Source organism: Lytechinus variegatus, chromosome 13, assembly GCF_018143015.1.
Source record: "Lytechinus variegatus isolate NC3 chromosome 13, Lvar_3.0, whole genome shotgun sequence".
NCBI classification, from domain to species: domain Eukaryota; kingdom Metazoa; phylum Echinodermata; class Echinoidea; order Temnopleuroida; family Toxopneustidae; genus Lytechinus; species Lytechinus variegatus.
Window position 1 is genome coordinate 27,506,382 of NC_054752.1, and position 14,291 is coordinate 27,520,672.

Genomic DNA, 14,291 nt, shown 5'->3' on the forward strand with positions numbered 1-14,291 from the left:
TGCTCAGACAGTGTACTATCTGAAAAAGGGAAGTTCTCTAATAGGCTGTTTCAAGAGAATATTTCAATCAATTGAAAAGATTCATTGGAAGTTAACACTTGATGGATCACTATTATCTATAGCAAATCAATTATATCTTGTTTTATGCGCAGAGCAGCAAAGAAGTGCAAATTTGAAGTCATTGCAAAACTCAAGTAAAATTCATCCTTATCTATCAAGTTAATCATAATAATTCTATAATTTGTATATACAGTATCTGGATCTGAGGAATCAGAAGAAGGAAGTCTAGAACAAAATGGGGATAACACTGTAGAAGCTGTTGAAAATTCTGGAAGTGAGGTTGAAACAGTTGAAGACACTACGTTTGAAGGTACACTCTAGAAGCTCAGTGTAATGCCACAATCATACCAATTTAATGAACTCAAAACCAGCCAACGGTGTAACATTTGAAATAGTTTGATAGGTTCTATGGCTTTGAAGTCATATTTGTTGATTTGGCTAGTAGATATCGCTACAAGGGTTTGATAGAAAAATGTCCCTTTCTGATTTTCAAAGCAGTGACAGAAAAGAAACAAGAAAAGAGAGGTCTAGGTTGTATAATTCCATGATACCAATTTACTCAATACAGGGCACATCATCTTTCCTTTGTCTATGACCCGCTATCAGAATAACCTACCGTGTCCCATGGTACAATTTTCTACATAATAAGTAAAAAGAGAAGGAAGGTTAATCATTTGACCATTTAGAGACAAGCTTGATCTGACACTTGTGGAGGCATAAATTCCTTTTGGATCCAATCTTATTGCTATTATTGTAATCAAAATTCCTCGTCCTATAATGGTGATAATAACATGGGACCTACATCTATTCTTATTCTCTTTGTCCTATATATTAGCTGGAGATGCTGATGTAGCATCAACAAGACAACGAGGGGATACAGCGCAGCAATCTTCTACAGGTAAGAATGAATCCATTGCAGTTAAAAAAAGGTATCATCAACTGGTCTTTATTTCATCAAGAATTTTCAATTGTGGTATCTTTGTCAGTAAATTTCAAGTTTGTCTAATAAAACCACTTTCTTTATTTTCATTTCAGAATCATCAGAATCTCTTGAAGTAGTTGATGTTGGTGAGGAAGATTCAAATGAGGTTGACATTCAGAATGGACCATTACAATCAGGTAACCTTCTATGTTCAGAAAGTGAAATTGAAGTAAGGATCAAGTCAAAATATCCACCTCAAAGAATGACATCTGGAAAACACTTAATGTTATAATACTTATTTTACAGCTGCTCAGACAGTGTACTATCTGAAAAAGGGAAGTTCTCTAATAGGCTGTTTCAAGAGAATATTTCAATCAATTGAAAAGATTCATTGGAAGTTAACACTTGATGGATCACTATTATCTATAGCAAATCAATTATATCTTGTTTTATGCGCAGAGCAGCAAAGAAGTGCAAATTTGAAGTCATTGCAAAACTCAAGTAAAATTCATCCTTATCTATCAAGTTAATCATAATAATTCTATAATTTGTATATACAGTATCTGGATCTGAGGAATCAGAAGAAGGAAGTCTAGAACAAAATGGGGATAACACTGTAGAAGCTGTTGAAAACCCTGGAAGTGAGGTTGAAACAGTTGAAGACACTTCGTTTGAAGGTACACTCTAGAAGCTCAGTGTAACGCCACAATCATACCAATTTAATGAACTCAAAACCAGCCAACGGTGTAACATTTGAAATAGTTTGATAGGTTCTATGGCTTTGAAGTCATATTTGTTGATTTGGCTAGTAGATATCGCTACAAGGGTTTGATAGAAAAATGTCCCTTTCTGATTTTCAAAGCATTGAAAGAAACAAGAAAAGAGAGGTCTAGGTTGTATAATTCCATGATACCAATTTACTCAATACAGGGCACATCATCTTTCCTTTGTCTATGACCCGCTATCAGAATAACCTACCGTGTCCCATGGTACAATTTTCTACATAATAAGTAAAAAGAGAAGGAAGGTTAATCATTTGACCATTTAGAGACAAGCTTGATCTGACACTTGTGGAGGCATAAATTCCAGTTTGGATCCAATCTTATTGTTGTTATCATTGTAATCAAAATTCCTCTTCCTATAATGGTAATAATAACATGGGACCTACGTCTATTCTTATTCTCTTTGTCCTATATATTAGCTGGAGATGCTGATGTAGCATCAACAAGACAACGAGGGGATACAGCGCAGCAATCTTCTACAGGTAAGAATGAATCCATTGCTATTAAAAAAATGTATTATCAACTGGTGTTTACTTGATCAAGAATTTTTGATTCTGTTAATTTCAGTAAATTTCAACTTTTTCTTATAATACCACTTTCTTTATTTCATTACAGAATCATCAGAATCTATTGAAGTAGTTGACGTTCGTGAGGAAGATTCAAATGAAGTCGACATTCAAAATGGACCATCACAATTAGGTAACCTTCTGTGTTAATTCAGAAAGTGATAATAGTGATAATGGCTGCATTATGACCAAGCCAAAATATCCACCTCAAAGAATGACATCTGGAAAAGAGTTAATGTAATAATACTTATTGTACAGCTGCTGAGACAGTGTACCATTTGAAAAAGGGAAGTTCTCTAATAGGCTGTTTCAAGACAATATTTAAATTTAGTCGAAAAAGATTCATTGAAAGTTAACATTTGATGGATCACTATTATCTATAGCAAATCAATTATAACTTCTTGTTTTAAATGCAGAGCAGTAATTAAGTGCAAATTTGAAGTCATTGCAAAACCCAAGTAAAATTCATCCTTCTCTATCAAGTTAATCATAATAATCCTATAATTTGTATATACAGTATCTGGATCTGAGGAATCAGAAGAAGGAAGTCTAGAACAAAATGGGGATAACACTGTAGAAGCTGTTGAAAACCCTGGAAGTGAGGTTGAAACAGTTGAAGACACTACATTTGAAGGTACACTATAGAAGCTCAGTGTAATGCCAAAATCATACCAATTAAATCAACTCCAAACCAGCCAACGGTGTAACATTTGAAATACAATGTAGTTTGATAGGTTCTATGGCTTTGGAGTCATATTTGTTGATTTGGCCAGTAGATATCGCTACAAGGGTTTGATAGAAAAATGTCCCTTTCTGATTTTCAAAGCAGTGACAGAAAAGAAACAAGAAAAGAGAGGTCTAGGTTGTATAATTCCATGATACCAATTTACTCAATACAGGGCACATCATCTTTCCTTTGTCTATGACCCGCTATCAGAATAACCTACCGTGTCCCATGGTACAATTTTCTACATAATAAGTAAAAAGAGAAGGAAGGTTAATCATTTGACCATTTACAGACAAGCTTGATCTGACACTTGTGGAGGCATAAATTCCAGTTTGGATCCAATCTTATTGTTGTTATCATTGTAATCAAAATTCCTCTTCCTATAATGGTAATAATAACATGGGACCTACGTCTATTCTTATTCTCTTTGTCCTATATATTAGCTGGAGATGCTGATGTAGCATCAACAAGACAACGAGGGGATACAGCGCAGCAATCTTCTACAGGTAAGAATGAATCCATTGCAATTCAAAAAAGGTATTATCAACTGGTGTTTACTTCATCAAGAATTTTCAATTGTGGTATCTTTGTCAGTAAATTTCAACTTTTTCTTATAATACCACTTTCTTTATTTTCATTACAGAATCATCAGAATCTATTGAAGTAGTTGACGTTGGTGAGGAAGATTCAAATGAGGTCGACATTCAAAATGGACCATCACAATTAGGTAACCTTCTGTGTTAATTCAGAAAGTGATAATAGTGATAATGGCTGCATTATGACCAAGCCAAAATATCCACCTCAAAGAATGACATCTGGAAAAGAGTTAATGTAATAATGCTTATTGTACAGCTGCTCAGAGAGTGTAGCATCTGAAAAAGGGAAGTTCTCTTATGGGCTGTTTCAAGAGAATATTTAAATTTAGTCGAAAAAGATTCATTGAAAGTTAACATTTGATGGATCAGTATTATCTATAGCAAATCAATTGTAACTTCTTGTTTTAAACGCAGAGCAGCAATTAAGTACAAATTTGAAGTCATTGCAAAACTGAAGTAAAATTCATCCTTTAGGTGTGGTCACACCACCCGAGCGTTGTTGGAGCTGTCGTGGAGCGGTAGGGAGAGAGGGTAGAATTTTGCTCACAAAATTGGGGAAAAAATCAAAAACAAAAATCGAAAGCAAAAAAAAAACGAAATTGAAAATGGTAAACGGTAGCGAGCGGTGATGATTTTTTCTCTCCGCTCCACGACCGCTCCAACAACGCTCAGGCGGTGTGACCAGGCCTTTATCTATCAAGTTAATCATAATGATTTTTCTATAATTTGTATATACAGTATCTGGATCTGAGGAATCAGAAGAAGGAAGTCTAGAACAAAATGGGGATAACACTGTAGAAGCTGGTGAAAACCCTGGAAGTGAGGTTGAAACAGTTGAAGCCCCTACCTTTGAAGGTACACTATAGAAGCTCAGTGTAATTCCAAAATCACACCAATTAAATCAACTCCAAACCATGCAGCCAACGATGTAACATTTGAAATAGTTGGATAGATTTTTATGGGTCAGGAGTTATTTATAACCTATGGTGTTCCATGGATGTATTTTCTACATAATAAGTAAAAAGAGAAGCCAGGTTAAACATTGGCCATTTTCAGACAAGCTTGATCCGACACTTTTGGAGGCATAAATTCCAGTTTGGATCCAATTTTATTGATTGTTATAATCATTGTAATCAATATTCCTCTTCTTAAAAATGGTAATGGTAACATGTGACCTACATCTATTCTTATTCTCTTTGTCCTATATATTAGCTGGAGATGCTGATGTAGCATCAACAAGACAACGAGGGGATACAGCGCAGCAATCTTCTACAGGTAAGAATGAATCCATTGCAGTTCAAAAAAGGTATTATCAACTGGTCTAAATTTCACAAAGATGCCCAAGACTTAAAAGTAAAAAATCAGCGAGCGGTGCGGTCACAAAAATTTGGGCGGCTGTGTAGTGACGAAATTTATCCAGTTTCTGGACCTGCATGCGAATAACAAGTTGGAGTTTTAGAGCAAAATGGGGAAAATACTGTAGAAACTGGTGAAAGCCCTGGAAGTGAGGTTGAAACAGTTGAAGAAGGTATACTAGAGGCTCAGTGTAATGCTACAATCATACCAATTTAAGGTGACACGACATTGGTTCCTGCAACATTTGATACACAAGTAGTTAGAGCATTGGAAAGGTTGCAAGTTCAAATTCCTGCTCTGCCATATTCTCCACTTAAACTTAAAAGGCCTGAGAGTAATTTTTTCATCAGTAACTGTCAGCCACTATGACTGATGAATCTAGACGTAAAATGTTTCATATTTAATCGGTTATATTCCAGCTTTGTATTGATACGACAGAAAGCTGCTTTGCCGTGCTCCTACAAGAATTACCTCAGCAGAAAAAAAAAATAATAATTAAAGAATTTCATCAGATCTGTAGAGAGACAGTCATGGCATCTTTATCAACATGTCTTTTACAAAATTAAGATCTTTCACATGTTTTGACAATTAAAATAAAATTAATAGGGAATATTATTCTATCATTGCTTTTGAAAAAATTGCCAAAGAACTATGTGTTATTTCAAATTTCCCAGAAGTGATCACATTAATAACAATCTTACAATCTTACCTCTGCCCAATTTCAGGACTGAGTATAGTTCCAGGTTCAGTGTGCGAACTGACGCCAGAAGACAATGTCATTCAAATGGATCTAGATGATGTTTCGACCGTAGAAGGATTGAAAATCATCCCTAGTGGTTCTTCAGACATCATATCTGGATTTCTCTTCCAGTATAGCCGGAATTGTTTAGCTGACGAGGAAGATGAGGAAGACTGGATCTTTGTAGAAGACGATCGTGAAGAGCCAGAGGTGACCAGCTTTTGCACAGCCAACTATTACTATTTTTGGAAGATTATTATTTTTATCTCACCTGCATAGCAGAGTGAGACTATACATGTAGGCGCAGCTTTTCCGACGGCGGCGGCGTCAACACCAAATCTTAACCGAAGGTTTAAGTTTTTGAAATGACAGCATAACTTAAAAACTATATGGACCTAGTTTATGGAACATGGCCATAAGGTTAATCAAGTATTACTGAAGATCCTTCCTGAGATTCAGGTCACATGACCAAGGTCAAAGGACATTTAGGGTCAATGAACTTAGACCATGTTGGGGAATCAACATCAAAATCTTAACCTAAGGTTAAGTTTTTGAAAAGTCATCATAACTTAGGAAATATATGGACCTATGAAACTTTAAAATGCCATAACTAGCTTATTTTACATCCGATTCTGATGAAAATTTCAGTGTTATGCGAGATTGATTTTTCTCCATTTATTCAAATCAATATTTTTCTGGGGTGGACTTGACCTTTAAGGTCAACGAACTTTGGCCAAATTGGGGGTATTTGTTGAATTACCATCATAACTTTGAAAGTTTATTGGTCTAGTTCATACAACTTGGACATAAGTGTAATCAAGTATTACTGAACATCGTGTGCGAATTTCAGGTCACATAACAAAGGTCAATGATCTTTGTCCATTTTGGGGGGGGTATCTGTTGAATTACCATCATATATCTTTGAAAGTTTATGGACCTGATTCTTGAAACTTGAACATAAGAGTAATCAAGTATCACTGAACATCCTGTGCCAGTTTCAGTTCACATGACCAAGTTCAAAGGTCATTTAAGGTCAAATGACTTGGGCCATGTTGGGGGGCATTTGTTGAATTACCATCATAACTCTGTAAGTGTATTGGTCTCGTTCATAAAACATGGACATAAAGAGTAATCAAGTATCATTGAACATCTCTTGCGAGTTTCAGCTCACATGACCAAAGTCAAAGGTCATTTAAGGTCATTGAACTTTGGCCATGTTGGAGGTAACTATTAGATTGCTGTCATAACTTTCAAAGTTTATAGATATAGTTTATAAACTAATAAATAAATAAATGTAGGGGTATAGGCTAATCAAGTATCACTGACAAGTCTTAGGTCGCATGATCAAGATCCAGTGTCATTTATTGTCAACTTATGAACGTAGTATTGTATCATTATATGAATGGTGTTTTTTTGTGAATAATTATTTTATAGTACATGTAGTTTTCAAAGTCAGCACTGCTGCTACTTTGAATCTCATGATGCAGGTGAGACTGCCAGAGGTGCTCCACTTGTTTACCTACTGGAATGCATGGTTTTTCAAAGATTCCCCTTTTTTCAACTTTAATGTTAAAGTTGCTACTTCTGTAAAGATTCATATTTTTACTTCATTCATTTAGGTTTCTGGTCTCAGAAGGTTGACAGCAATGCTTGTGATATTTTATAATGCTCTAGTCCTTTATTGATTTCCATGTTTTATTATGTCCATTCATGTTTCCCTTTGGCATGAACATCAGCCAACCAGTCTTCTTCATACCTAGTTTTCCATCAGTGATGATAAATTTTCCTCCTAATAATAACCTGATTATTGTACGGTATTGATGAAAATTCTGTTACTCTTTTTATAATTGCGATATTTTTTAAAGTCTAGAATTCTTTCAACAATTATATTCAGTTATTCAATATGGTAGCTTTCCTGTAATCACAACTACATGTAAGAGTTTGGATACCTTTGACTGATGTTCTATAGTCCATAATAAAAAAATATAATGGCTAGCATGTCTCCACATCCAATTTCATTTCAATTTATTCTCTTTATTTTGTTGTTAACAGTGCTTTATCGGTAACATCGACGGCTCTGCTATGACTGCAAGGCTTGATGAGATTGAAGGTTGTAGTTTCAGAATCTATGCGAGCATCGAAGTTGCCTGTAGAGTTACCTTCGAACTTATTCTTAAGGAGACTGGTAAGTTTTGCATAGATATCTGCATTCTACTAATCATGCTGACATCGATGATTGAATGTAACAGAATGTGTATTATGCATACAGGTGTGAAGTGTGTATGTGCAAATTGGTACATGTACATGTACATGTATATTCATATAACTATGTACTCTATATACATGTATGTATATATATTTTTATTTGCTTAACATTAGGGGAAGGGCTCTTACTTCCCTGAAACAGAAACAAAGAAAGAAAAAAAAGAGACAAGGAAAGAATAAAATGGAACAGAGGAAAGAAAGAAGGGAATGAAGAGAAAGGAATAGAAATTAATAAAGGAAACAAGAAAAAAAGAAAATATGAGTAGGGACATGTTTATATTTGCTGAAGTCATGGGCAAATATTTGCTATATGTGCCCAAGCATCACCCAAGTCACGAATGTATGCAAATCAACATATTCCCTCCTGTATAACCTTCGGTGCATTCGCAAATACTTTGATGAAGAAAGTATCAAACTGGTGGCACATGCTCTGATTACAAGTAAGCTTGACTACTGTAATGGTTGGTTGTTTGGAATGCCTGATAATCTTATTTCTAAGTTACAAAGAGTCCAACATTCATGTGCAAGACTTATCTACTGTGTCCCAAAGTTCAGTTCCACTACACCCCTTCTGAGAGAACTCCACTGGTTGCCTGTACGTCAAAGAATTTCATTCAAAATTCTGTTAATTGTATATAAATCATTAATCGGTCAAGCCCCACATTACATTACAGAATTACTCAAACTTAAAACCCAATCACACAGTCGAAGCCTGCGAAGTTCCACAGATAAATTATTTTTTCAGATCCCATATCGCAAAACAAAAGTCACACTTGGTGATCGTGCATTTGCACTTGCTGCCCCCAAACTATGGAATAGCCTGCTTGCCAATTAATAAAAGAAACTCTCCATCCTTGGCTCTCTTCAAATCAAAATTAAAAACATATCTCTTTAGTTAAGAAAATATGTAGACATAAGTAAAAAGAGCTCTCAACAAGCGCAGCTGAATATATCCATATAAAAGCTGCGCTATACAAATTAATGTTTATTATTATTATCACAATAATATATATTCATCCTTAAAAAAACAAGAAAAAACTATATGATCATTTCTTCTCGCTTTACGAATTATTTTGTAGCAGGGCAGTCGAGACAACGTTCTGCATCTACTCGACGGTGCGGTGGGTCCCGAGCAGGACGTGATTACATACGTAAGTCATTTCAATTATACTTGTTATGGGCAAGATTTTGCAGGGTATGGGCTTTTTTCCCCAATCCTCTCCCCCCCCCAAAAAAAAAACAACATTAACATGAAATTCAAACTTTATTTGGTATTCAGTAAAGTAATATAATCTAGCGTTTACTTGGTATCCCTAGAGTACCCAGGGAGTGGAGGATGTGCATACATTTTGTTCAGAAATTACTAATTGAATCTTCTTAAAGTACCCATGCTTAATGAACAATGTATGTAGCACCTCATTATAATTATCGTAAGGAAGAAGACAGATATTGTTCCCAAAATGTTCTTGTTACTATGCTTACATGTAAGGTCCAGACTTAAAGAAGTTTTCAGGCAAACTGGCAGTGGCCACTCTCTATTTTTAAGAGGCCAACTCTCATTAATGCTTTGACAGCAATGTACCATCAAAAAATGCATATTTGAAAGAAATTTCAGAATTTACTTTACAAAGAATACACATCATCAAGGGCATTAGTAGGAATTGCAAGAAGGCAGAAGGTTCCAGTTTTATAAGTATTTGTTTTGACTTGGCCGGGGATCAAACCTACGACCTCAGATTACAAGATAAGTACTATTCCACAGAGCCACCATATCTGGTTTAATACCTAATATTCTATTACTATTACTTTTATATTTACTTTAAGTTCCTAATTTATTCACCCCAATACAGGGTTCCAGAGGGATCGGGATGTAGGTGAGATTAAAGTTTGCTTTTTCCATCTTCATTTCAGACTAGAAGATTTCTCTAATCTATTAGAGTATTTCTTTATATCATTGATAAGTATTGATAGGTTTATCTATCTGATATTGTAATATTTTTCATGAATATTCATCATAACTGAAATGTTTTTATGATCAGAATTTTCTTTTTTTTGTCATTCATAGAGGGTTCGATACCTTATCTTGTTAATTGCAGATTGAGATTACTATTTGATATTTGCTGATTATTAATGTGAATCACTTGGCCTGGGCCGTGTAACACATAGAGGGTTTGATACCTTTATTAATTGCAGATTGAGATTACTATTTGATATTTGCTGATTATTAATGTGAATCACTTGGCCTGGGCCATGTAACACAAAGTTAAGCAACTGATATTATGGCTGTCGTTTGCATTTGATTACATTGACCATTATGTGCAATCAAATGTAAAAATAAGGATTACAATCAATCATTAGGTTTTGTGATAAGTGCCCCAGGGAAATTGTTTCCCTCATGCAAAAGTTTACTTGTAATCTATTATATTGTTTAAACGAGTTTGTTATGGCCCCATTAAAAAAAGGAAAGAAAAAAAACGTATTCTAATCATTATTATCATTGCTAATTTGAATTAATTCACTTCAGAGTATGTCTTCTGTGTGTATTGAAATTCATTACATGTATGTATGTATGTCTAGGTTGTTTTAATTCATTTATTTGTATATTTTATATATGCTGTATAATTTTCTTTTCACAATCAGTGGAAAATGAGCACATTGTAAAGAAAAATTGATGCTTGAAGTTGTTCTTTTTCTAGTTTCTGATTATTTGTATTGAGTCAGTAATGTCTCTGATAAGTCCCTACTTAGTCAAATGATTTGATATTTTTATCAATGAACTTTCAATATTCTAATCCAGCTCGGGCTAGGACTAATCCCCGTAGACGTAATGGGCCCAGAAGTATTAATGGTAGGTATATCACAAAAAACCTATTTGGTTTATATTTTTAATGCAGTGTTTCTCTTCTATCTTCTTTCCATCTCATTTTTGACGAATATCCTAGGCTCCTGTACAAACTTTGCCGTTGAATATGAGACCATGTTCAACAGTCTAATGTGTATGCGCGAATGCTCAAAATAAACAACGCATACAACAATGAAAGCATAGCAATACGCAGCATAGAGCACAATTACGTTTAATTAATCAGTATTATCAAAGAACAACAAAAAAATTTATGAAAATTGTTATTTCAAACGTCATCACTAATATGAATCAGAGAGAATAAAAACCAATTCTTAATGTGTCAAGGTATTCTTTATACCTTAAAACAAGCTACCTAATTTTAAGTCGTTGTTTTTTTTGTAAGTTGGAACATTTTCTAATTGACTGAAATCATATGCATTTATACTCAGGATTAAACCTAATTGGAGGATCACAAACAGAATTGAGTTCTGATAACAGCGTTGTTGAAATCAACCTTGGTAAAGAATCATTGGTGAATGGAGTGGCCATTAAATCAAGCAGTGATTCGGATAAAATAAAGGAATTTTTACTACAGTACTGCCCGTCCTGCCCCAGTGAAGATGAGAATGATGATGGTTGTAGCTATGTGACAGATGACGATGGAAATCAAAAGGTATAACTGCTACTTGATCATTCATCCTGTTTCATAATAATTAAAAGAGTATTTTCTTAACCTTTATATAACATTTTTCATAGTAAATCTTCACCGTGAATGTTTGCACCTTTACGTTTTCTTTTTTTTTTCTTTTAGTCACGGGCATATTTGAAAAGTTTCATTTCAGGCACACTAATGAACTATAAAGAAAAGTGATGAGAAAAGAGAAATTTTTCAAATGAAAATTCAGTTCTATTACAAAAGTGACGTTAAAAGTGTAATATCAGAAGGAAAAAGTAAATTGGCCCAAATTGGCAACATAATCAAGAAAATTTGACAGAAAGGTAAACATAATTACCAAAATCACAGTTATGATAAACATTTTAAGGTGAATCTGCTAAACAACAAAAGACGTAGTCAAAAACACTAAGTGGTTGAATTGTAATTATAAGGTAAAGAAGACCTATTTAAATGAAATGTAGTATGTAGACCACTTTGTGTTTACAGTAATATGAGGTTGTGTTTTCTCTCATTAATACCTAACAAATTATTCACCCCATGCCCACCACTCATTTACTTAATAATTTATCTATCTTTTAATTGATTATTTGTCTTTACATTCATTAGTTTGTCTACTCATATTCATTTGTATTTTATTGTTAATGAATTCATTTGTTTATTCCTTCTATATACTCATGTGACTTCTCATTGTTTCTATATTTTTTCTTTGTGTCTCATTGTATATTTTATTCTATTGCATATAGGTATTTATTGGTAATTCTGATGCATCAATAACGATTCGACAAGTCAATGAAATTAAAGGCACTTGTTTCAGGATCTATGCAGTCGTGGAAGGTTCCTGCAGCGTTACTGTGTCGCTTCTGGTGAAAGAAAAGGGTAATCATATTGATTATATAAATCATGTTATGAATGGATTATATCAGTGGTAAGTTGTATTAGAGTACAAACTAAAAATATTTCATATTGTCACAAGAGGGAGACAGATATACATACATCCTCATGGAGAAAAATCTTCATGAGGAAAAAATCATCTAAGGGGAGAAATACCCCAGTTTTGAAGCTGCTGTTTATTGTTTAATACTGGCTCGGCGCACAGCCGACTTGCCTCGGAGGCAGAAAATTAGATAAGAGGGATTAAATTGGTCATGCAGGGTTGAAATAGCTTTGAAACGAAATAGTGTGGATCGATCCTTTAACAATGTTTTTGTAGTTGGGGTATACAACCGCAGTTCATGGTCTGAGCAGTGTTGTCTACTCAACAAGGGTTTGATGTAATGAGAAAATGAGGTAGGGCATCTTGAATTATCACTCTGATTTTTACATTACATATTGTAATATATTATAAATAGTGGAATGCAAACCTGCCAACTGTCCTTATGTTATCAGGATTGTCCTGATTTCTGGAATTTAATGTGAAAAAAAGAAACAAATATATATATGTATATATATCTCAGGGTGTAAAAATAAATTTCCTAAATTATTGTTTTTCCTCCTCACTATACTACTTCGTAATGTACCTATTGATAAATCAAATATTTATTCCCTTGTAGTATATTATAAATAATGGAATGCAAACCTGCCAACTGTCCTTATGTAGCATTTTAATTCTGAAATTAATTTTTGTTTTGTTGCAGAAGGTGAAGATCTTCCATCAGCCTCTACTAGACGATGCACCGGTTCACGAGAGGGACGTGAATTCTTAAGTAAGTTTGCTATTCTTTGTTTTTCAGTGTTTGAACAAACTGCTATACACTAACAAACAAGGCTGGGCCACATAATGCAGTTTAACACATTTTGATATTCAATGTCATGACATTTCACTTGTTTATATTTTGTTTTGTCATTAAATCATTAATGTCATTGTTCCTATTGTCCAGACATGCTGCTGAATTTGACTTTGTTATATTTTAAACAATCTCGAAGATAAATACTTACAGCGTACCTTATGAGCTGTTATTAAACACTTTTTTTTCTTAAATCTTTTTATATTAATATGTTTATTATAGTCAATATCATAGAACCTTGGATCTTAGATCTTTTTTATTGAAAGTTCAGTTTGACATTGCTCATCCATGGACAAATTAGTTCATTAGAATATTGTTCAGAATAGGATTGTGCCAGCTATTTCAAGATGTGGTGTAGAGGTAGCCCAATCCAACACACATTGGTGCATTCGCTACACCAGTGTGTTGGCTCAGTTGGTATAGCATCCGCCTCACCACCAAGCGGTCAGGAGTTCGAACCCCAGCCGCGTCTGTTCAAAGATGTTTAAGAATGGTCAACGATTCAAGGGATAGAGCTCTGTTGATCTGGTGCTGCACAGTAGCTGCCAGGCCAGAATTTTTGGAGCATTTCTGTTTCAGATTTCTATTTTAAACAAGGAATCAATGAATAATGGATTTTAATTTTTTTTTTCAATATTATTGAAACTAAAGCATTAAGTGAATTCAGATTAACTCTCTATAAATCACCATACAGATATATTATGATTGATAATTTGTAGTAAGATTAAGTTTTCTCTTCTCTTTTTCTTTCAATTATTTCGTTCAGATATACATTTACTTCAGACAATCTATTCAGATGTGCATATTCACCTTTCATTCAGATTTAATCATGATTGAAAATGAAAGATCGGTTGTTGGTACAAAGCAACACCTCTGTTTATTCAATGCCTTATTTTTCAAGACTTTTTTGTTGATCATGCTGGAAATTTATTAATTGTTCATTATAATCATTCTTTTTTTTTCATTCTAAAAATTT

General features: G+C 34.1%; 1 protein-coding gene across 1 annotated transcript in view; it reads left to right on the forward strand.

Annotated features, from left to right (window-relative positions):
* Nucleotides 1-14,291, forward strand: part of LOC121425992 — a 174,439-nt gene that overhangs the window by 142,982 nt on the left and 17,166 nt on the right. Inside the window, exons 53-71 of the mRNA XM_041622120.1 lie at nucleotides 254-370; nucleotides 896-958; nucleotides 1,096-1,179; nucleotides 1,543-1,659; nucleotides 2,184-2,246; nucleotides 2,380-2,463; nucleotides 2,848-2,964; nucleotides 3,501-3,563; nucleotides 3,701-3,784; nucleotides 4,392-4,508; nucleotides 4,866-4,928; nucleotides 5,735-5,958; nucleotides 7,801-7,933; nucleotides 9,093-9,164; nucleotides 9,864-9,887; nucleotides 10,811-10,861; nucleotides 11,305-11,528; nucleotides 12,275-12,407; nucleotides 13,166-13,234. Of these exons, the coding sequence (XP_041478054.1) occupies nucleotides 254-370; nucleotides 896-958; nucleotides 1,096-1,179; nucleotides 1,543-1,659; nucleotides 2,184-2,246; nucleotides 2,380-2,463; nucleotides 2,848-2,964; nucleotides 3,501-3,563; nucleotides 3,701-3,784; nucleotides 4,392-4,508; nucleotides 4,866-4,928; nucleotides 5,735-5,958; nucleotides 7,801-7,933; nucleotides 9,093-9,164; nucleotides 9,864-9,887; nucleotides 10,811-10,861; nucleotides 11,305-11,528; nucleotides 12,275-12,407; nucleotides 13,166-13,234 (1,902 nt within the window). The remainder of the gene's footprint in view (nucleotides 1-253; nucleotides 371-895; nucleotides 959-1,095; nucleotides 1,180-1,542; nucleotides 1,660-2,183; nucleotides 2,247-2,379; nucleotides 2,464-2,847; nucleotides 2,965-3,500; nucleotides 3,564-3,700; nucleotides 3,785-4,391; nucleotides 4,509-4,865; nucleotides 4,929-5,734; nucleotides 5,959-7,800; nucleotides 7,934-9,092; nucleotides 9,165-9,863; nucleotides 9,888-10,810; nucleotides 10,862-11,304; nucleotides 11,529-12,274; nucleotides 12,408-13,165; nucleotides 13,235-14,291) is intronic.